We start from the raw sequence: 22411 nt of genomic DNA, 5'->3' as shown, positions 1-22411 counted from the left end.
ATCTAGGGGCGGCTTACTTCCAGACTTCCAGACTTTTAGACTTCAAGACTTCCAGAGTCTTGACACATCAGTTTTGGGAACTCTTAGTGCCCATTCAATCACAGTCTCGGGTGCAGTAAACGATGACCAATATCCTGATCTAAGTGTCATAGAATCAACTGTGACTCTCTGGCAATGCGCTGCTTAATACTAGATCAACTCTATCGATAGTCTCTTTTCAATACTGAGATAAGTTAGAACAACCTCTGAACACATGCACGAAAGGCCCAGCAGCCCTCTTACAATACTAACAAAGGTTTGAGTTTTGGAGGCCAAGTTGATGCATTCTGACGGGCGACCAGTATTACCAAAATCCTTCCCTTTGTTGAGCATAACAGATCCTTAGGTCTAGTTTCCCAGTCCAAATTAACCTACACACTCCTCCTGATTGTGTGTCTATGATTGTTACTCTCGGCTCTTTACCCTTTTTGGGACCTTTACTCAGTTTGTTTTCTACATCGATAAGACTTCTTTCTAAAAGGAATGCTATGATTTTCCTTGCAATTTAAGGTTTACCTTCACCATAAATTGATCTGAGGATCCAATGCAGTGCACTGGCAATTACAGTATGCAGTCTTTTAATAATGCTTTGAGGTAGGCCATTGGAAAATAGTTAACTATTGCGTGAGTCTTCTCAGCTCCTGCATCAAGGGAACACCTCCTGGCAGCCACCTGGTCTTTTGGAACCCGTGGGCATGTCCAGGAACTTGCTGCTTGTGAGAAGCTTCAGACTTGGAGGATAGATGCCAATCTTCACAAAGAGTGCACCGATCTAATAGACACCGCTTTACCACACTCTCCTATACAAAAGGCCAACAAATTAAATAACTTCTTCAGTGGTCATTGCGTAGCTATCACTTTGAGCCAAATTTCCTCTCTTAAACAGTTAGTGGAAATTGATTTATCTAACACCACTGCATAATCTATCCATTTAGATGGTGGGCAAGAGTTTTTGCCAAAAGAGTGTATCATAGTGCTTATTTTAATTATGTAAGCACATTTATTTAATTCCAATGCTATTGATCTTAAGCAATGTGTACCAAAAATAAGCAGATGGCTCCCTGTCATGGTTGCTGAAAAATCCGCAATGTTTGGTAGATGGAAAGCAAGCAAAAGGATTAGCCTCTACACACATCAAGCACATGTGAAGGTCATGACACTGACAATAGCCAGTCGCCAAAAAGGGAATGCTGTTTACCGAGTTGGAGCAAATATAGATCAATGTTTAATATTAACTAAAAACAGATAATAATTACTGCCCGTGTTTCAGAAGTCTGCTAGCAGGCGGTAGGATTCAGGACAGAAGGGCCTAGTTGCTGCAGAGGGATTGCGGCTCGCACATTGTGTCCATTCGCCTGATGCTGGCCAGATGTGTCAACAGTAAACACCATGGATTGCGCTCTTGTACAGTGGCCAAGTTCTGGTGGATTTCAAAATAGAGCGAAGGGGCCAGTCAGTAATGCTGAAGTTCAATACACACACACATTCAGAAGCACAAAGCTGTACCCCAAAATTCCCATACCGTGTGATGTAACTATGGGACACTGTGGATCGGTCAAGTAACAACTTGTCCAAGCAACCATTCTGCTGCATGTGAAGTAAGCGATATCTTGACATCACACTGTTTCCTTTTAAGCTTTTCTGGCAGCATCTTTTGCGTCCATTTATTTCGAAACAGTTTATTGATCATTTTCACAGAGCAGAATTGGCAGATCTATAATTGTTGGCATTACCGTATGATGCAGACATTTACCGTCTCTTCCATAGGGATCAAGCGGCCTGAAGGGGAACTTGTTCCCAACAGACTGGCTCTGATTATTGTCTGGTGGGATTTAGGCTAACATAGTCACATGTCAGGCAAAATCCTACCATAGCAATTTTCAAATCTGAGTTACTCCAAATTCTATTATGCACACCTAAGCAAAAATTCAATATATAAACATAATTTCTCAGTTGGGAAACATGGTTGGATCCACGCATCTACTCTTCACCTGCTAGTAGGATTAACACACCAAACTGAGAAAAAAAAGTTTGTATCTAATTTCAGCAGTGCCAGTACATTACATCAAAAGATTTTCAAGGCTCTCAAACCATTTACAGATTTTCGAAATAGATTATATACAAAGGATCTATTACCTATCTCTTTCATGATACTTTTTTTAGCAAGGTACTTGGTCAACAGTTTTTTTCAAAACAAAAACAACTATCATTTTGATAAAAGGGCAACGTGAAAATGCTCTACAAGACCGTTCATTCTCAGCAGTCAAAACTATGTCTTACAAAGTGTTTAACATGTTTAGATTCCGTGATCTCCAACGTGTTTCATGGTATCACACTTTATCGCAATATTAGTGAGTCCTCTCTCTTTTAGGGCTGAGGAACTCACTTTTGATAAATAAATATATGTCTTGCAGAGACAATACATGAAAACAGATTGTCCAACAGACACAGAAGTGGTATGCCCCAACAAAACAGATACATTTTTCACCTTAACAAGGAACTTTTATTTATATATTGTTCACTTGTTAAGCACTTATACAGGAAGTCAATACTGTTTCAAAGCACCCACAGGGAAACAGGGAAGGGACAAGGGATGAGAAACAAATAAATACAGAGGGAGTGGGGGGGTGGGGACGAACCTACTATGCCTTGTGAATGTTCAGAAACATGCAAGTGCAGAAAGGAGGGGGAATGGGATAGGTGCTGGGGTGCTCATGGGTGAGCAACAGGTGAAGTGCAATGAAAGGTAAGTGCAACCTCCTGGGTAGAAGGTGAGCCAAGGCAAGTGCGGAGGATATACAGAAGCTGGGGGGCGATTCAGTGTTGGAGGTCAGGGCCCTGAGGATGCATAAGGGCCCGAAACACCAAACACGCAACTGTGAGATTAGCAGAAGAGAGAGGGAGGGAAGGAGGAGGTAAAGAGGATGGTCTTGAGGATCTTCCAGAATTTAAGAAAGTCCTGCTCAAGACGAAGAGGCAGGGGGGAGGCTGCTCCAAAGAAGAAGGTCAGCTGAGGAAAGCGATCGACCTCCTGCCGTCTGTTTAGCTAAACGCTTACACACAAGGAGTAGGTGCCAGAGGAGTGCAGAGGTCTAGAGGTGGAATATTTAGTAAGAAAGTGTTGCAGATAGTGTGGTCCCCAGCCCCAGACAGCCTTGTTGATGATACCGAGGGATTCAAATTTAATCTCTGAAGTAACTGGGAGCCAGTGAAGACTTTTTAGGGCATGAGAGACGCGGTCCCACTCTTTTTAGGACAGGAGGGATGCGGTTCCACTCATCTATTTCTATTGTTTACAAGACGTGGTGTCCCTATTGATAGTTTCCCATATAAATCAATCATATTTCCTTACAGACCAGTAAACCACTGCTCCCACTGGTGTTCACCTGCACGCAAAATGTGGCATACAACACAAAGTACTACAGAGGTCGCACATTGTTCAGATGAATACTGCTAGACTGGATCAGCCTTCAAAACAATGGGTTGCTGCACAGTGGAGAATGCTATTGGTACCAATCGTAAAGGGTGCACGTGCTTTGCTGTAGTTGTGGCAAATGAGTAGAGTATTTTTGCATCACCCTTTGGGGAGCCAATGCCTTCATTTCAGCAGATTTGTTGAAATATGCTTGCAGTGCATATATCATAATACATGTATTTAGTATGTGAAGTTGAAAGGAAAAAACAAAACAACCAGGCTAAAACATATACAAATCTGATAGGTATAGTAGTTCAAATTATGGATTATCATTTTGTATCCCTTGAGTACATTTCTATAGATGCATGCAAAGCTTTCAATAGAGTTGCATCTTGTTAAATATCGTACGCTTTGCTAACATAGCTTTATCTTTTTGTTTCAGTTCCAACAAGGATAATCCTAACAGTAACATTGTTAGCTTGCAAGTTAACATTAGTGCTGCTGCTAAAGTAGAAATACGAGGGTGAGTAATTTATTTCAGAAATGTGTCTGATACGTTTGTTAATGAGGGCACATTTTATTTAATCCTGCAGTGCACATGTTGAGTTTTAAATACATTAAACACACCTGGGTGAATCTATTGCTTAGCAAATGAGCACCTGCTTTCACATTCTAGCATCATGTGCTTTTTGATCTAGCATGGGACATGTAGTCCACAGGTGAACACGTTTTGCTAGTTTCAGTTGTAATGTTTAAATTGTCTCCACTCTCCTTTTGCTCCTCCTCTGATGCAGGAGTACATGGACTGTTAGTGGCTTAACACCTACTCAGCACATCATAAAGTTGAAACAGGTACAACCCAAAAAGGTGTCCCTCCTTCCCCTCTTTAGGTAGTGAAGGCAGAGGGAAGACTTCAAGGGGCAGTGAGCTGATAACAGTACCAACCCAAAAAACTTTAGAACAATGGTGCCAGAATAAAAGCAAGTCCAATCAACGTTCTAAAAGAATAGGTACTTTAATCAAACAATAAAAATCAAACAATTAATCTGAAAACATTAGGAAACCCACCATTATAAAGGAACACAGAGAATGCAGACCTATGTGAATGGGCACTCTGGGTAGATGTGCAGAGCAGTGCAGGCAGTAGAGTGTCATTGTTCAAGGGTTTGTCTTTGAAGACAAAGTAGAGAGGAAGGGGGTTTAAAATCACGATGGTCCAAATAAGTGGACCAGGGGGATAGGACATTTTCACAGTACTTTTATTCATGTCTTTGGGGCTCAACGGAATTGAGCCAGGCTTTTCAGAATCTAACCAGAAGTCTGAGCACTGTCAATGCCGGGCCATGGACATATAATGGAGTGGCATTGGGTCCGAACAATGTGACATTGTCTTGTGGGTTGAAGATGCTGGGAAATGCAGGCTTTGTCACATCGGGAGTCCTGGAATACTCAGTGACCTCGGGGATGAAGAAGCCGAGACCTGCCTTTGGCTGAGAGCAGGCTTGCCGGCTGAACATGGCACCCAGACACTGCATCATCATTGGCTTGTATTTTTAAGGATCTGGTGACCAGGTGGTGATACTGAGCTGTGGATACTTGAAGACTTTCTGGATCTCAGATGTGGTGAAGGTGTAGATTTGGCATCAAATTAACTCAGAGATGTGGATATGGTCGAGCATCGAGGTCAACGATGGCACTGGCGATTCCTTTGCAGCAGCTTGGGTGGCTTTCAAATGTGCTGAAACTGGAGTGGTGGCAGTTTGGCAATGCAGGGAGAGCCAGGGTTCACTTCCTTGGCTCTGTGGTTTCTGGATACCCATTCCAGGTTTTCCAGTACAAAGCAATTTAATCTGTTCTACACTCAATTGAGGGAGATTGGTTGTTGGTTGGCACAGGGAATCTTTCAGCAAAAGTGAACATGGTTCTGGTTCTAGTGCTATCAGCAAAGGGACATTGGGCCAGAGCAGTTCACCCCCAACATTATCTCCGGATGGTTAGGGGAAAGAGCTCTTCTCTGCCTTGGATGTCGCCTGTCTGCTTCTCTGTGGCAGAGGACTTTGGAGCAAGCTGTACTCCTAACAGAGATCTATTGAATCCTTCTTGTCCATTTAAGAGTTCAAGGATAAATCAAAGAATGCCCCCCCCCCCTCATTGTAAAGATAACATGTCATGGGGGATTGGCTGAAAGCAAACCTGCTGTAAGAGGTCCAATCCTTGTTGTTGTAGCAAGTGACCTTGGCCTTACAACATCAAACCCAGAGTGCCTTGTCCTGCAGGAAATGAGGGGACAGAAAGGGGTATTGAGCCCCAACTGAAAGGAAGATCGTGGATTAGCTCGCTCATCTCACCTCTTCCTTAGGCATTTGTAATTCTTCCCACTTCCCATGTCTGCTGACTTTTAAAGGGACTCCAGTGGTCAGCACCCTGATGTGAGTGAGGCTTTGTTATATCTGTGCTGCCCTTGAGGCACCAGGTCCCAGGAGATCTCCCGAAGAGTGGTACTTGACCCTGGGAGGAAAGTCTTTACCTTCTTGTAGGAGGATCAAAAGGCAGTATCCTGGCACTTCTTCCTCATGGCTATTGCAGAAACATACAGGCCAGATTCTGATACACATTAGCCCTGTCATAGCTGCAGCCTGCTCAAAGAGCTGACACTAGTGAGAGGCCAAATTGCTGGGAATCGTGTCATCACTGCACATCCCATTACTGTGCAAAAGAAAATGCTGGATTTCGACACCCCCATTTCACTGCATAAATATGTGGGGGGTGGGTAAAGTTAATAATAAATATGGGTGGAGGAATGGAGGGGTTGTGGGTTGTCTCCCACAGCACATATATATGCAGTGAAATGCATGCAAAAAAATGACATGTGCAGTGATCGCAAAGATGCAATTGCTGTGGCTATATATTTGTGTGCTCTTATTAGTCAGCATGTCACAATCAGATATGGGTTATATTTGAAGGTTTAATGCCCAACAGACTGACTAAGGCATACAATTATTAAATTTAGAAACAGAGATATAGCAATCCAAAAGAAACTTTTGTCTGTAGGAACATTGTGTACCAGCACCTGTCAGGAATGCACATGTGTTCTCTGAACCTGTCCCGCACCACTGCGTGGCTTTGTGCAGGGCACCAGGAGGCTGTCTCAGTAGAGGCGCATGTGTCTACTTGTGAGGAATTTGACCATCTGCACAGGCAGAGTGCGCTCGACTGGGCTTTTTTGATTTATTTTATAAATGAAAATGATTGATGGGAGACCAGCCTTTGAGAAATGAGTGTGGCCATTCCGCACCCATTTCTTCTGTTTCCTGCACCAAACACGTAGTCACCTGTACTCTAGGGAAAGACACAATCTACAGGCGCCATCATCCCCGTCTTCCCCTGTCATATTCACATGGAATGTGACAGCCCTGGGTACATCAAAGCAATCCCTTTGGTGTGCAATGTATCAATTTGAAGCTTGTTCCCACCCCTCTGTATAAAAGGCAAAGAAATGCATGTCTGGGTCCACTATTTACCATAGGCAAACCCCTGCTGACCACTTTCAGAGGGGAGATGTATGTGGTTTGGGGGAGACAGGAAGTCTGCTCCCAGCACATACTTCATGGGAAAACCTGTGCTTTAATCAAGAGCCACAGAGGGCTCAGTTAACCAGAGAGACACTTTGATCTACAACAGCAGGAAGATGGGTGGGACTTAGGTTTATGCTGTCACCCCCTTGTCTGTCCTGTTGCAGAGCACTCTGGTCCTGACCTCAGGCATAACAGAAGATTGTTGGGGGTGACCCAGGATTTGTTCATTAAGGTAGGGGCCCATTTGGCTTTAAAAGAGGGCTGAACCCCTCATTTAGCAGATCATCAGAAGATTTTGCAAGGAATAAGAAGAAGGACTCATTTGGACCTGAGCTGAACGTACAGTCTACCTTAGATCTTCCGCCAGTGAAGGAAAGCCAGGAGTTCCAAGATGGAAGCAAGATTCCTCCCCTAAACGTCTCCCAGGGAACAGAGGGAGATACCTGTCCAGCAGTTCCAGAACTGGTACCCAGCCAGCACACAGCGTGCCCTGCTAGGTTCTGAGAGCATGCTTCCTAGGTGGGAAGTGCTGCAGAGGCTCTGGACAAAGGACGAGGCTGTTGCCTGCTAATACCCTCCTGAGCTTTGGGGCCATTCGTCTTGAAAGGTCATGATTCCTGCAAAGAAGCAAGGAGGATTGCCACACACGTATCATCCAGCGTCCATATTTGTAAGGACAATTTAGAGACAACCGATTCCTCAAACTGCATCTGGCTGCACTGCTAACGGCTGACACGCTGCAGTGACTAGAGCTGTACGTGATGCCTCAACCAGCATTCCAGATCCGCCAACCAGCAGAGAGACAACGATTCTTGGCCCTGAGCCACCATGCCAGACACCTGCAGACGTCCGTCCAGCCCCGCTTGCCGAACTGCCTGCCACCTGGTAACCACAGCTGTCTCCTGCCACTAACTCAGTCTCAAGGGCTGCGAAGGACCCTGGAACCGCCTCACGCTGTTGAGCACCAAGAACATCTTCAGCACCAGGTTCATTGTGGTTCTGCCCCCTTGGTCCTTCTCTGAAGGCCCCTAGAGACAGTTACGACCCTTTGCCCCCTTGGTGCTGAAACCAAGTAACCCTGAACAGTAAGACTGATTACTTTACCAACTACCCTTCTGTCAGTATCCAGAATGCTTCCCTTTCCTTTGTGAAACTGTCTGTCCTCTGTGTTCCTTTACACGATGGGTTGAATTTTGTAGTGTTCTAGAACTGTCTGTTGTAGTAATAATAAAGTAGATATTTGTATAGAACCTTAACTGGACAGTCCCTTTTATCATTGGAAATAATTGTAGTTTTGCTGTGTTGCAACTAACCAATAATCCACTACCTTGCAGAGATAAGCCTACCGTTCTGTCCACGTTACCAAAATTGGACAAGGAGGCCTTATCATTCACTTGTATTCTAATCTGTTCGGATCCCTTCTGGTGTACTAGAGTTTTGGGGTTGATTGATGGTTTAGAAAACAATATTTATCCCTGGACCAATGGTGCCTCAGAAGTTGATTTGTCACAGTACTATCATTTTGTCAAAACGCATTTATGATAGATCGCCCTTTCAGAAACAGAATTAACTCGATAAATTTTTTGCAATAAAAAAAAAAAGAAAAAAAAAGCTTGGGCTAACCTGTCCTTACCAGATGGTCATTGTGTCGTGAAAACATCTGCAAAAAGCAAAGAGAGAAACTTAAAAATATAATAAGCTAAACAATATTTACAAATCAGAAGTTCCAGTACTTCAATTTATAGTAAAAAAAGTTACTCAATAAGTGTTAGTCTGTGAAAAATATAAACTCGGTAGCAGTGAAGATGTTTCATGTTATTGGATCAACCTAAGTAGTATGCCAATGTTACTCAGTTGTCTGTATGCTTTGGGGGCGCCAGAAGAAACTTTCTCTCAATTGTATGTGACATATGGCACTCTGAAGCCCCAAAATCACATATTTGTCTCTGAAACATTGAGAGATCATTTTCATTGGTACAGTAACAGGTATTAACACCTCCACAGAGTCTGTGCTCTTTAACTGAAGGCCAATTATATTGGAATCCATTTTTGACCAATGTGTTTCTGATCTACTAAAACCCTGAAAATGAAACACCCATAAACTCATTCATGGTAATGCACATGCCGAGAAAAAAACAAGGAGAAAGTCTTTCCCTCTGCAGATTTTCCTATGTGCTGGGGTTTGAAGAGTTGTTGCATGTGGCATGCTCACATTACCTGTATGGACATGTGAAAACCTTGCAAAGGGATCCTCATGCCTTAACCTTATAAGACCTCTACTGACTGGAGGAATCTCATGAATGCTTGGTGTGCCCTCTGAAATTCTGCACCAACCAGACCTTCTGCAGTCCCCTGAGATGATGATTTGTGGGCCATTTTGAGACAAGTGTCTGTTAAGGGGTTTGGTGGTGCGGATATGGGCAGGCAAAGGATCGGTATATGTGTTTTGCCTTGACAGCACTTCTTCAAAGGTGTATTTTGAAAGTTATTGCATTCTTTTGCTACGAATCAGCGGAGAGTGGATTATGAGAACAGCTGGGGAATGCTGAGCTATGGATGTGGAGGAACCCGGATTGGTCTCTTTGGATTGTACTCCAAAAGGAAAAGCAATAGTTAATTGTCATCAAAGAAACAAAAGTCCTTAGGATATCATCTCCATGAGAGTGAGCAACTTGAGCAAGCATGTACCCCGTGTGTACCATTGTGCCTGTGCGCCACTGGCACGGACAGACAACATCTCCAGTAGTTTCATGGATAGTCAGCCTTTATTTGTTGGGCGGATTTGCCCTCTTAATTGTGTTTTTCCCCTCAGTGTACTCATTCTGCCTTTATCCTGCTAAACCTCCCAATAACCTGCAGCACTGCATGTTCAAGTGTGCATCTCAAATGGTGTATGTTCCCCTCCCTTACATGATTCAGCCATACTAAAAAACTCTGGCAATTTTGCTTTTCCTCAGGCTGTTCTAATACAGTCTCCTCATCTGTGTTTTTGATTTTATTTCATACCTAATATGCAGAAACAATTGTTAACGTAATTCTTCAGATTTTAAAAGCATAGAGAACAGAAATATGGCTTCTATGTACCCTATTTAAGGATGTTTAGGTTATTCAGGTAATGTAGAGCAATGGTGCATTCCAAGAGGGATGTTTCATAATAATGAACAAAAACAAGCTCTGGTGATTTGAGATCAAGGAGGGAGGTCTCGGGAGGATAGCTCTGGGGCAACGTGCTCGCCTTGGAAGCAAGACAACACGTCGCAACACAGGTTCAATCCCAGGGTCCGTGCTTAGAAAACTCTGGGTATTAAGCCTGTTATAAATAACCCATCATATCATAAGACTCCTACAAATAATGTTACTGCACGTGCATCCACCGTTTCATGACATATAAAACTTTATCTGATTCTTGTTAAATTATTATTTTTGATGATAGAGCCCCTTAGATTGATGTAACTGTTATTAAGGTTTGATTGTGGGTTCCAGACAGCAATTTGTTTTCTGAGTGTGAGTGGAAGTGAGATTACACATTGTAGTGCTATGGGTGGCATGTGCAGTGTTCAGTCACATGTTGAGATGTATTTGGCATTGTGAGTTACTCTCAATAATAATAATCATGCTCTTTTTTAGAATGTATACCACTTTCTACTAGTGTTTGCCATTACTTCCATCCAAAAATATAACACATGTTCATGTTCCTTCTGCATTTTCAACTGTATTGATGACTATCTGCATTTTTAAGAGACATTTAGGATGTTTCCTTTATAAAATTCAGATACATCTAGTGAGGATTTCTAAAATATCACCACATTTTCCCATACCAATCAAAGGTTATTTCTCCAAAATGGCTGACACACTTTTCACCTTTTAAAATCTTGTACCAGTTCAGGACATGACCGCTCTGTGTAGGAAAGTTATTGTAAATAGGTGCAGTTGATTTTAAGAACTTTGTCCTGAAACATGGTTTGACGCGTGCCCGTGTGTTTAATCACATTTTAATTAACTGCACACACAGTATTGGCCTTGTTTAGAGAATTTTGTGAACATTGTTAAAAATATTTTTTCAATGTTGCATTTCTTATTGGAATTCCATTGTACTGGCATTTTAACTAGCCTGCTGTTCTTACAGAAATGCAGTGAGGCAATAATAGGGCTTTTAGCATGGGTGGTAAGAGACCGCTCCCCATTTCAATAGACCCAAGTGCTACAATTTCGCAGGTGCTAAGGGCCTTTTTGTAGGGAAACAGAGCCTTCGCGGAGTTCATAACCAGTAGTTTCACACAACAAAATCCCAGGGACGGCCACTTTGGATAATGGCAGATGTGCACTTCAGGGTGGAACGAGATGTCTTCCATTTCCACAGATGTCATGCAGAGCAGCTCTGCATGTTTTGGCGGGAGGGTTGTGGAAGCAGTGAAAGGTAAATGCTGCCTTTCAGGAGGCAGCACAGATGAGAATGGAGTGGGGTACTTGGCTTGGGAGCCAGAGATAGAGGACAGGGGGAGAGGCAGATCACCCAACCAAATTGTTTGGTAGTCACCGCGGGGTGGTACTTTCGATGCATAACTATAACATTACTTTACATTGCTGCATAGGTAATCGTATGTAATGTTCCAAAGGCAGCATAATAGCACAGTGAGTTACACTTTCACCTCATACATCTTGGGTCAGCCTTCAGGACACAAGTATGAATCCGAGAAGAGTTGACTAAGCCCTTCATAAAACAACTCAAGTTTAGAAATGAAGGATCAGTCATTTGGCTAATGGTAACACCTCGTATTGCAGTACCTGGTAATGGGAGGAACATGGCGTTATTATCATTATAACACTTTCAAGGGCTTTAAATGGTATGAATATAAACTTACTCGAGAGGCCAAAGGCAGTGTGGTTTGGAAATGTCACCAGACCTTTTCAATGACATTATTATACCAAATACATGTTCTTCTGATTGTACATATTTAGTTTTGGCGGAAAGTTGGCAATCCCAACGTTGCCAACGTATTACTATGAATGTGGACTTTACATATGTGTGTAAGGATACAAAGTAGTTTGGCTGGCCTTGCCTACCTGTCGAGCATTCGTCATATCAAGTTTGTACCTGACCCCTAAATGACAGTATCAAGCACACGCTGACTGGAAAGAAGTTCTTGTCACTCCAATTCCTCTGATCTCTCTTCTTCCCACCAACCCCTACTTAAAAAAGAATCCATCTTTTTCTAGCCCTTGGTCCTAGCCCTTCTGCTTTCATAGTCCTTCTCTCTCATGGTCCTTCCTTACAGTACTTCTCCTTCACCACAGTCCTTCTGCATGTTCTCTTTCCTTCTTCATCATATTCCATCTCCTTTGTCATAGATCTTCATCCAAATCATACTCTTTTAATGCTAGTCCTGCTTTTTCATAGTTATTCTGCTTCATCAAAGTCTTTGTCAAAGTCCTACTTCATCGCAGTCCTTCTGCAGCCATTTTCCTTAATCACAGTCCTTTTTTCTTCATCATCACAATCCCTTTCCTTTGGCACAGCTGTTTTCATTTATCACAGTCCTTCTTCTTCATCATAGTCCTTCAGTGCAGTCCTTCTCATTCCACCCAGTCTTTCAACGTGGTCCTTCTCCTTCCTTAGAGTCGTACTTTATCACAGTTCATCTGCGCAGTCGTTTGTGTTCATCATAGCACTTCTTCATTACCGCAATTATTTCCCTTTGACACAGCCATTCTCATTCATCACAGTCTTTCTTCTTCATCATAGCCCTTCATTGCATTCCTTGGCATTCTGCCCAGTCATTCCACTTAGTCCTCTCCTTCATCACAGCCCTTCTCCTTCCTCACAGTACCTCTTCATCACAGCCCTTCTCCTTCCTCACAGTACCTCTTCATCACAGCCCTTCTCCTTCCTCACAGTACCTCTTCATCACAGCCCTTCTCCTTCCTCACAGTACCTCTTCATCACAGCCCTTCTCCTTCCGCACAGTACCTCTTCATAACAGTCGTTCACCTTTATCATAGTCTTTCTACACAGACCTTCTCTTTTGTCACAGTGTTCTTATTTCCTCACAGTCCTACTCCTTCACCCCAGTCCTTCTCATTCATTGCAGTCCTTTGCCTTATAATTGATTATCACATCCTCCCTCGCTCTTTCATTCATCACTCATCTCATTCAAATTAATTCAACCGACCCTGTGTGCCCCCTACACACTGTCTGCTCGTCTCTACATATACCCCTCATCAACCAAACTGTGTGTGCGTGTATTTGCTCAGTAAAAGTTGTCACCATACAACAGCCAAAACAAGTGTCTTTACCAATGCTTATTTACAAAGTAGGTGGTTTTCGAAGCTGATTTTTCAGAGTGCACAGAGCAGCTACCTATGCCACTATTCCTGCTCCGCCATACTATGAGTATGGCCCTGGAGTGGGGGGTTTACCTCCAGCATCACGCTGGAGGTTAATCCTCCCGCTTTGTGCTGAAAAATCAGCAAAATCAGCAGAATTACTGTGGCTGTAATTCTGCAGAAATGCCCAATGGAATCCTATGGACTCCAAATGAATGGGGACTAACACTACCAGCATGACTTGTAAACCGGCTGTAAATCCGCTGGACCAAGTGGTGGTAACAGTAATTCCGTTGGGTGGTATTCCAGTGGATTTCCCGCCAGAATACTGCCCACCACGTAATGAGGCCCTTTAGAAGCTAATGAAATATATAATAAGTGAAGAAAAATGTTGTCTTTTGGGATCTTTTTAATAATGCTACATTTTAAACGAAGACAAAAGACAGTTATGTTGCATTGTGGACCTAGTTTTATTGTTAAGATGTTTAAATGTAATGTCTATATGCATCTTTGTGTAATTCATGAGAAAAATAGAACAATTCCCCAAAGGTAAAAGAAAAAACCACAGACGTCTGAATCACGTAGTTTCCTTGATAGTTATGAACGTCAGTCATCAGGACTTTTGTGACCCAGCGCCAGACTTTTCTGACATCAAACACTGTACAATAAGAGGAAACAGGTTTCCTATTCTCCGAAGTAGCATAAAACCGAAGACATGTGCTGGGAAGAAGGCACGTGCTGACATTAAACAGGCCAAGCCACCCTTTCTAAAAGCGGGCTTCCATTTGCTTTATGGGGTTTTAATATTTCCATGTAGGGAAAGAAAATATCGACTTTTCCTTTTGGGGGTCGTTATAGTTCGTAAACACTGCCATTTATTTCCTTTTGTAGGAACGCTCCCAATTTGCTATTTTGACAAATGTCTCTTTTGTTTTCAGTCTATCATTGCAAGTGAGTAATTTATTTGTAACATGGCAGCCGAACATGTAGCACAGCATCTCCCTTTACAGAAAAACGACAATATCTAACGTAACTACCTACAGCTGTATGCAATGTACCCTTGCATACTCACCCCCTCCTACGCACACTGCTCCATAGCCCCTCTGGGCCATACCCACACTGTATATTTGTGTCCAATGAAATAACAATTACAAATATGTGCTACACAATGAGAGAAATCCGCATCAAGTGGACCTAGCAGTTTTTCTAAGAAAATTAACCCATTATTACCCTGCCTATTGCCTGTCTATCTGTTACTGCCCAACAATTATTCCAGTTGTTTCCATTCAAAGTTTACCATTGTTTCATGTTACAGCCTAACAATTATTTCAGTTGTTTCCATTCAAAGTGTACCATTGTTTCATGTTGCTGCCTAACAATTATTCCAGTTGTTTCCATTCAAAGTGTACCATTGTTTCATGTTGCTGCCTAACAATTATTCCAGCTGTTTCCATTCAAAGCGTGGCATTGTTTCATGTTACAGCCTAACAATTATTCCAGTTGTTTCCATTCAAAGTTTACAATTGTTTCATGTTACAGCCTAACAATTATTCCAGTTGTTTCCATTCAAAGTTTACAATTGTTTCATGTTACAGCCTAACAATTATTTCAGTTGTTTCCATTCAAAGTGTACCATTGTTTCATGTTGCTGCCTAACAATTAGTCCAGTTGTTTCCATTCAAAGTGTACCATTGTTTCATGTTGCTGCCTAACAATTATTCCAGCTGTTTCCATTCAAAGTTTACAATTGTTTCATGTTACAGCTTAACAATTATTCCAGTTGTTTCCATTCATACTGTACCATTGTTTCCTGTTGCTGACTAACAATTATTCCAGTTGTTTCCATTCAAAGTGTACCATTGTTTCCTGTTGCTGACTAACAATTATTCCAGTTGTTTCCATTCAAAGTGTACGATTGTTTCATGTTACTGCCTAACAATTATTCCAGCTGTTTCCAATCAAAGCGTGGCATTGTTTCATGGATGACCTGCTGATGAGAATGATCCTTGTGTTTTGATGCAGTCTTTGCTCTTTTACATCTTTTGTCGTGAAAGAATGATAGAATTACATAAATGTATCCACCTACCCGCTATGCACTAAAATCATCAGTGATCTGAAATCAATTGGTTTGATTAGCACATACACACTGTATAATGATATTAAAACTGTATACCGACACAGATTTTAGATCGCTTAATTAGAGCAACATATCAAGGCAGAGTAACAAATTCGAACTACTTGTTTAGTAATACCTTTCACACATATTGACATAGGAGGCCTGTATCCACTTACAGCAGTATTTTTCATGCCCCAGGCAGAGTGCTGATATGCACCGTCTCCCCAGGACAGGGGCTACACTTGAGGCATGGTCGGCATCATTGCACCAGTCTGCAGGACTCAAAGGGCATGATGAACACGAGCAACGGTTGCTGCCCCTATACCCTTCCTCCCCACTAGGCATGGCCTGGGGAGTATGGCACACCCAGGCACACCAAACAAAAGCTATTATCTTTTCCCTCAGAGCAGGCACACATTGGTGATATCATCAGTGATGTAATTGATTATGCCATCAATGTGATGCCATCTATGATACCATGTGTGGTGGTATGAGTAGTCTATCATGAGAAATGAGAGATGGTTGGGTTGATAATTATAACTGCCAGTTTTCAGTGTTTTTTATGTTTGCTATAGTAACTGCAATTCCTCGTCAATTGACGTTTTTTCGGGGAGTTTGTCTGATTTTTAGCAAAAGCATGACTGCGGTTTCTTCCCAGTGGGCACTGCATGTGGGATCACTGAGCCTGTGGAACAGTGGCAGGTGCCTTAGTGGCCCTATGAGAAAGTGCATCATGCCAACCATGGGTTCAATACTTGGGAGGTAATGCCATAGAGCATGCTCTATGGGCACCTTGGGCAGATGCACTGAGCCATGTGGCATGCCCTGGGAAGATGCCCCCTGTGCAGTGCTGATAGGCCATGGCAGTAGGCCATGCCTTATAGGCCCTTTAGTGACATCACCATGGCTGGGACATGGCCATAGCCCATGCCATGGGCACAGAGCCTGTAGGTGTGGCCACAGACCATGCCTGTAGTGGAACCGCAGGGGCATTTACTGGGCCCAGGGCAATATCCAAAGGCAATCTACTATGTACAGTATAGGCTGGGCATGGCTGCCCGAAATGCTCATAGAACATGCCATATGGCAATACCTCCAAGTACTGTACCTACGGCTGGAATGATGAACTTCCTTATAGGGCTTTCAAGGCAGTGACCCCACCTGCATTGGCCACTGGGAATTAACTGCAGTCATGCCTCAGGCTCTGTGACTCTTGCTGTACTCTCCATAGTAGCCATCACTTACTTATAGGTTCTCCCGAGGAACCATCGTTTAACAATTGAGACCCTGGTGTATCAGCGGCTGGCATTTAGTATCCCTATGGACCTTGATCCTGAGCGTAGGTTTCCCAACCCAAGGGACTCTAAATATTGGCCTAAGTGAAAAGGGCATCACAAAAATGCATGTAACCAAGCCCTTTGTCTTTGCAAACCTAAAACACAGGATTTCTAACCTCAGAGCCAAATATCCCTGTATTTTCTTAAATAAAAGGCATATTCTACCCCCTAGAGCTTCTATATGCCCTATAAAAATGTTTTGAAGTGTGGTGTTCACAAACGTGGGTTCACGTTCATGAATCCAAGATGGCTGCCTGTTTCTATTCAGATTTGCCACCATTAATACCATTAATTATTTGACTGTATTTTCATTTGGATCTGTAAATTGTCGAAGACTCAAAAGAACTATATAATTGATTTTAAACCTCTCGATGGATTGTTGCCAGAACAAGCAAAGAATGTAGATTGGCCCACAAATCACATTTTTGACCATGCCTGTCCAGAATCTTTTGAGTTACATGAGAGCAAAAATCTATGGGCGTGTCAATTGCATTTTGCATTTATTGAACCCCCTGAAATATACCCGCCTGGACAGAATGTAATAATACTTTCCAAACTAGTTGGCTGTGCATTGCTTTTGATAAAGTTTTCTTCTGGTTGAATAACAGCCAAAATGGTAACACCCTCATATTTATGTATACATTCATGTGTGTGTGTGCACGTGTGTGTGTGGGTGCGTGTGCGTGTTGGTGCATGTGCGTGTGCATGTGTGTGTGTGTGTGTGTGTGTGTGTAGTTTACATGATCCAAATAACTCATGATGGAAATTGATTTTTCCCAGAAGAATTAAATTAATACTGAGATAAAATGTATTTTAGTTATCGACATTTCAGAACTTGTGACCAAACTTTAGCCCAAAAAGCAAATAATGGCGGGCTTTAAGGCACCGTTTTAGCAGCATACTGATTGCAAATCATCAGAATAATGTGCCAACGGTGGATACAGCGCCTACACTTGGATTGAAATATCTACTTGTAGCAGGGAAGCCCTGTGATGTGTTCTACAAATCACTTTCCCTTTGCTGGGTATTGCAACAGATCAGCCCCAGGCTTTCCCCCAAACCATCTCAGCCCCATTACCTGCAGGAAATTTCACAGCATTTGACCATAATATGTGTATGGACCCTAGCGGATCAGGGGAAGAGAAATAGATAGTATGGGGGTGGGGTGCAATGAGGGGTGATAGACCATGCATATAGGGATCTGGCCCCCCATTAACAAACACAGTAAAATGCTGTGAAATCTCCACCACCATGAAATGCCCTAGACACGAGCTAGAGACAGGATTCACAAAACACAACTTTATTCCTCACTGCAGACTTGATCCCAGGACCACTCCTCTGCTTCTAACATTTATTTGCAGATGACATGCAGCTAATATTAGAACTGTGTGGGGACCATATTCTCGACAACAACAGACTATCAGCCATCTATAATGCTATAGAAAATTGGATGAAATCACATTGTATGTGTTTAAATAGCTCCAAAACAGAACTTATGACATTTGGCCCAACCAAAGTTCTAAAAAATCTAGGACCAGCCTATTCCTCCTTTCTCATAAAGGACTCCACCATCATAGTGTCAAACAAAGTTAAAACACTTGGCATTTACTTGCAATCTTCACTAGGAGATGAGGCACAAACCTTGTACCTAAAACGGAATTGCCAATACTATGAGAGGCTTCTATGCCGTATTAGGCCATTCCTAAATACCAAAAACAGAGCCACAATAGCCAGAGCCACCATTCTGTCATGACTGGACTACGGAAATGCCCTACTCTTAGGTGCTAGCAATAATTGCATAAAGCAATGCCAAATAATTCAAAATACCGCAGTCCGATCCATTGCAGGAAAGTCCAAACACGACCATATAACAAAAGACAGAAATGACCTTCACTGGCTAACAATAAAGGAGCATATCATCTTTAAATCCCTGACACTGGTTCACCGCTGCATAAATAGAGCAGCTCCAGCATATCTGAAGAAGGAATATAACGGGTATGAGCCAAGCCGAAAGCCTAAGATCTGAAAAGCAAGGACTACTTGAGTCTGGCCACCCCAGAATAAAAGCCACAGGCAGGTAGAGCGTTTCCCACAAAGGCCATCTCCCTTTGGAATAAGTTACCTCGTAATCTCAGGCTTAAAAGCAACACCCAATCATTTAGAAAGCAGCTGAAAACCACGCTCTTTAAATAATGTGATACACTTGCCACCCCTGCGCTCACGTTTGAGCCTACTTCACTTTTCTACTTGTACTGTCCTGTGAATTCCCAGTCTTTGTGCCTCTGTCGCGCCCTGATGCTTGCGAGCTTTCGGCGCGTTATAAATATATAAAAATAAATACATTTAATAGCCCCTTTGACAAAATACCCCAAGACAGATGTTTAGCTCTTTCATTTAATATACCCATAGCTGAAAACTAGGGCCATACATGTCCATTATCCAGTAAGTCTAGGAATTTCAAGGCAGCTATCCATGCTGTTCCCAAACATACTTCACGCACCCTACTACACACACCCTACTACACACTACTTTTGTCTGCACTTAATGAAAACGAAAAGTGTGCTAAGAAGAAAAGTGTCGACAACAAAACAGAAAACCAAGAGATAATGCCCGTCAGTGACACAGGCTCAACTCTAGGTATTCAACCCAGTCTTCTCATTGTGCCGCACCGGTATCAGAGTGCTCTTAAAATACATCGCTAACATCTTTCCTCTGCATACGGCTCGGTTGTATTTCTAAACTCTTCCTCTTGCATCTCACATGACATAGCCAAGAGCGCAACTTTTCATAGAGCTGATTTGATGTTTATGAAAGAAGTGCTCAACATTGTTTGTTTAGTCGCCATCTTTTTAGTTTAGGTTCATGTCACCTAGTATGGCAAAGCTACTGGCAGGAGATTGTGCACAGCGGGAAGGTGTTGCTTTGCTATAGCAGATAACTCGGCTATGTTGGAATGGAGTCTTTCTGAGCATAACACAATGGGGCCATATCTATCATGAATTGCGCTTAGATCATTATTATTTATGTTACTCATAAAGTGTAGTTGCAGCATTTACACACCCACATGCACACATGCCTACTTACGTACAGACTGCCCCAGCACTGGATTGCACACACTCCTGCTGCCCCCAGCACTGCACACGCATGTAGCACTACGACTACACACTGACTCTAGCACTGCACACATACACACTATTCCTAGCACTCACAACCACAGTGCCCACAGCACTACACTGTTCTCAGGTATGAACTCTGACTTCCACAGCAGCTGATGGCCCACAGACCCCCATGAACATCAGTCATGAAACTCTCTAATCTCCTGGTGCATTTTTAATGCCTCCATGGGAAAGAAAAATAGAAAACATAGTAAATATCAGGTGCCCTCATCTCAATTTGAAGCCCTATGTATGGGGAAGGGTAACAATACAACAGGTTATGACATACCTATTTCTTCATGAACCTCTTAATTCTGACCTCCCTTTTCCAAGGCTGATAAATACTCAATCCTCTCTTCTAATTGCCTAGGGGGACCGAATCCTAGGAGTTCTAATATTGTCTACCTAAAAGCTACCTGCTTCCTAAGCCTCTGTTCTTTTCTTTGGAAGAGGAGCATTATTTCCCTCTCTTCAATTTTCTTTTTCCTGTAAGCAGGTTCTCAGATGAATTCGCTCTTTACGTTCTATCACGCATACTTATGCATTTCCACTCATCGTACTAGTCATTATGTATTCAGCACAATATGACCCTCTTTATTGATTCTTTCTGTTTTACTGGTGGCTCTGAAGAGTATCAAGAAAACACATTTAATCTCAGAGGTCAACAAAAGGATGCAAAATCAATGGCAAAATGCAGTTCAGATGAAAACAGTCATCAACACCCTTGCGTCTGAATTGCCCCCCTTTGGCAGCACGTCAATCTCCCGACAGCTCTATGCACTCGCTTTAACAAGGACACCAGCTCCCAATAGAGTCAGGTCAGATAAACAAGGATTCCTCTGGTCAGTCATCAAACATGGAATCCATTACCGGCCTAACCTTGGGTTCCTGGAATACACGAGGCTTCACCCACCTGACAAACTCCTCAGATGTAAACTTGGGATCATCTGAACTTTGGTGTCTCCAAGAAACATGGATCCAAAACAAACCAACGATAGAGGGCTATTAACCATCTTTTCTCCAGCCCTGAGAGGAGCCACAGGTCGACCAAGGGCCGAATTACTGACTGCTCTGCACATCGGATTCAACCTCCAGTTTCTTAAAGTTATAAAGGAGGAGCCGCACATCTTGGCAGCACTGATTCAACGAGGCGCCAGCCAACAAGGACCAAGTAAACAAAAGAAAACTACTTACTTACTAGTGCCCTTGTACTGGAACCCTACAGAATGTGCAACGGAGCACTTCTTATCAAACATCGAAAACACTCTATCAAATGACTCAATCGACAGTATAATCATCTGTGGTGATTTAAATGTCAAGATCTTGCAAAAAAGAGTCGAAAATTCACAAATAAAAGCCATCATCCTAACATTGCCAGAAAACTCCCTACAAAGAGGAAAGAAATGGGCGAACTTGATGGACACTTTCGATCTTCACAACGCCCACTTCTTGGGCAAAGCATCCCACCCGGTCCTCCCAACCTGGAAGTTAGCAGGAAGACACGCTACCCTAGATTATGTCTATCTCTCCAGAAACCTTCTGATGCAGGTCACAGGCTTTGAGGTTATCAGAACACGCAACAGCGACCACAACCTTTTGAAAATGACGCGGACAGCTTCCCGCCTACATGTCCATGAGAGCTTGTGTGCCCTGAGAACGGCCAACATTGAGACCCATGCCAACTTCACACATTTGAGGTTGAAAGGCTCAGCCATTACGACACTAACCACAAATTATTGTCAAGCAAAAGCACTGGACATTTTAACAGAGGCAGGTAGCCTCACGGACTACTGTCCCCTACTACAGCCATTCCAGATTTAAAAAACTGGTAGCCGAAGCAAAGTGAAGACTCACCACTATAACAATTTGATACTTAGAGAAAAAAGGCTGATAATGAGACGAGCCACAAGAAAGGCTAGACGTTTTCCTTCCACTATTAATAGAGAAGCAGCTCGGACCGCTACCAATGTTTATAAGAACTCGTTAAAAGGCTTCAAACTCCAGCTTTATCAAGACGATTCCGAGCAAATGCTGCGAGTACTTAGTGGCAAGCAAACAAAGGCTTTCTGGTCATTGATTACTTCAAAAAGCTCATCAAGTGAGGACGCTTTATCATCGAGCGTCTCAAAAGAAGCCTGGATTGCCCACTTTTCAGCTCTCTTCGGCCTACCCGAGAAGGGGATAGAATCTTTGAAACAACGAAGTACCCATTGGGACATCGAACTTGACCCAACTTGCATTGAATCTAAAATTAAGAAACTAAAATCATCACAAGCACCCGGCCCTGACGGTCTGTCAAACATGGATTTAAAATCCAATCCGGGAAGCTGGTCTATCCTGATAGCGGAAATCTTTGAATCGTGCATGGCAACTAGATCTATTCCGACGTCCTGGAAGACAGCAAACCTTGTGCCTATTTACAAATCAGGAGACAGAGGCGACCCGAACAA

The 22411-nt window shown here is 42.8% G+C and overlaps 1 protein-coding gene across 1 annotated transcript in view; it reads left to right on the top strand.

Moving 5' to 3' along the window:
• The window catches only part of ITGA8 (integrin subunit alpha 8), a 791003-nt gene that overhangs the window by 465139 nt on the left and 303453 nt on the right, over positions 1-22411 (top strand). Inside the window, exon 23 of the mRNA XM_069648404.1 lies at positions 3897-3977. Within this exon, the coding sequence (XP_069504505.1) occupies positions 3897-3977 (81 nt within the window). The remainder of the gene's footprint in view (positions 1-3896; positions 3978-22411) is intronic.

This window comes from Ambystoma mexicanum, chromosome 2q (genome assembly GCF_040938575.1).
Source record: "Ambystoma mexicanum isolate Mex_15411 chromosome 2q, UKY_AmexF1_1, whole genome shotgun sequence".
Taxonomy (NCBI): Eukaryota; Metazoa; Chordata; class Amphibia; order Caudata; family Ambystomatidae; genus Ambystoma; species Ambystoma mexicanum.
Note: the sequence above shows the minus strand (reverse complement) of the source record. Positions and strands in the feature narration are given on the sequence as shown.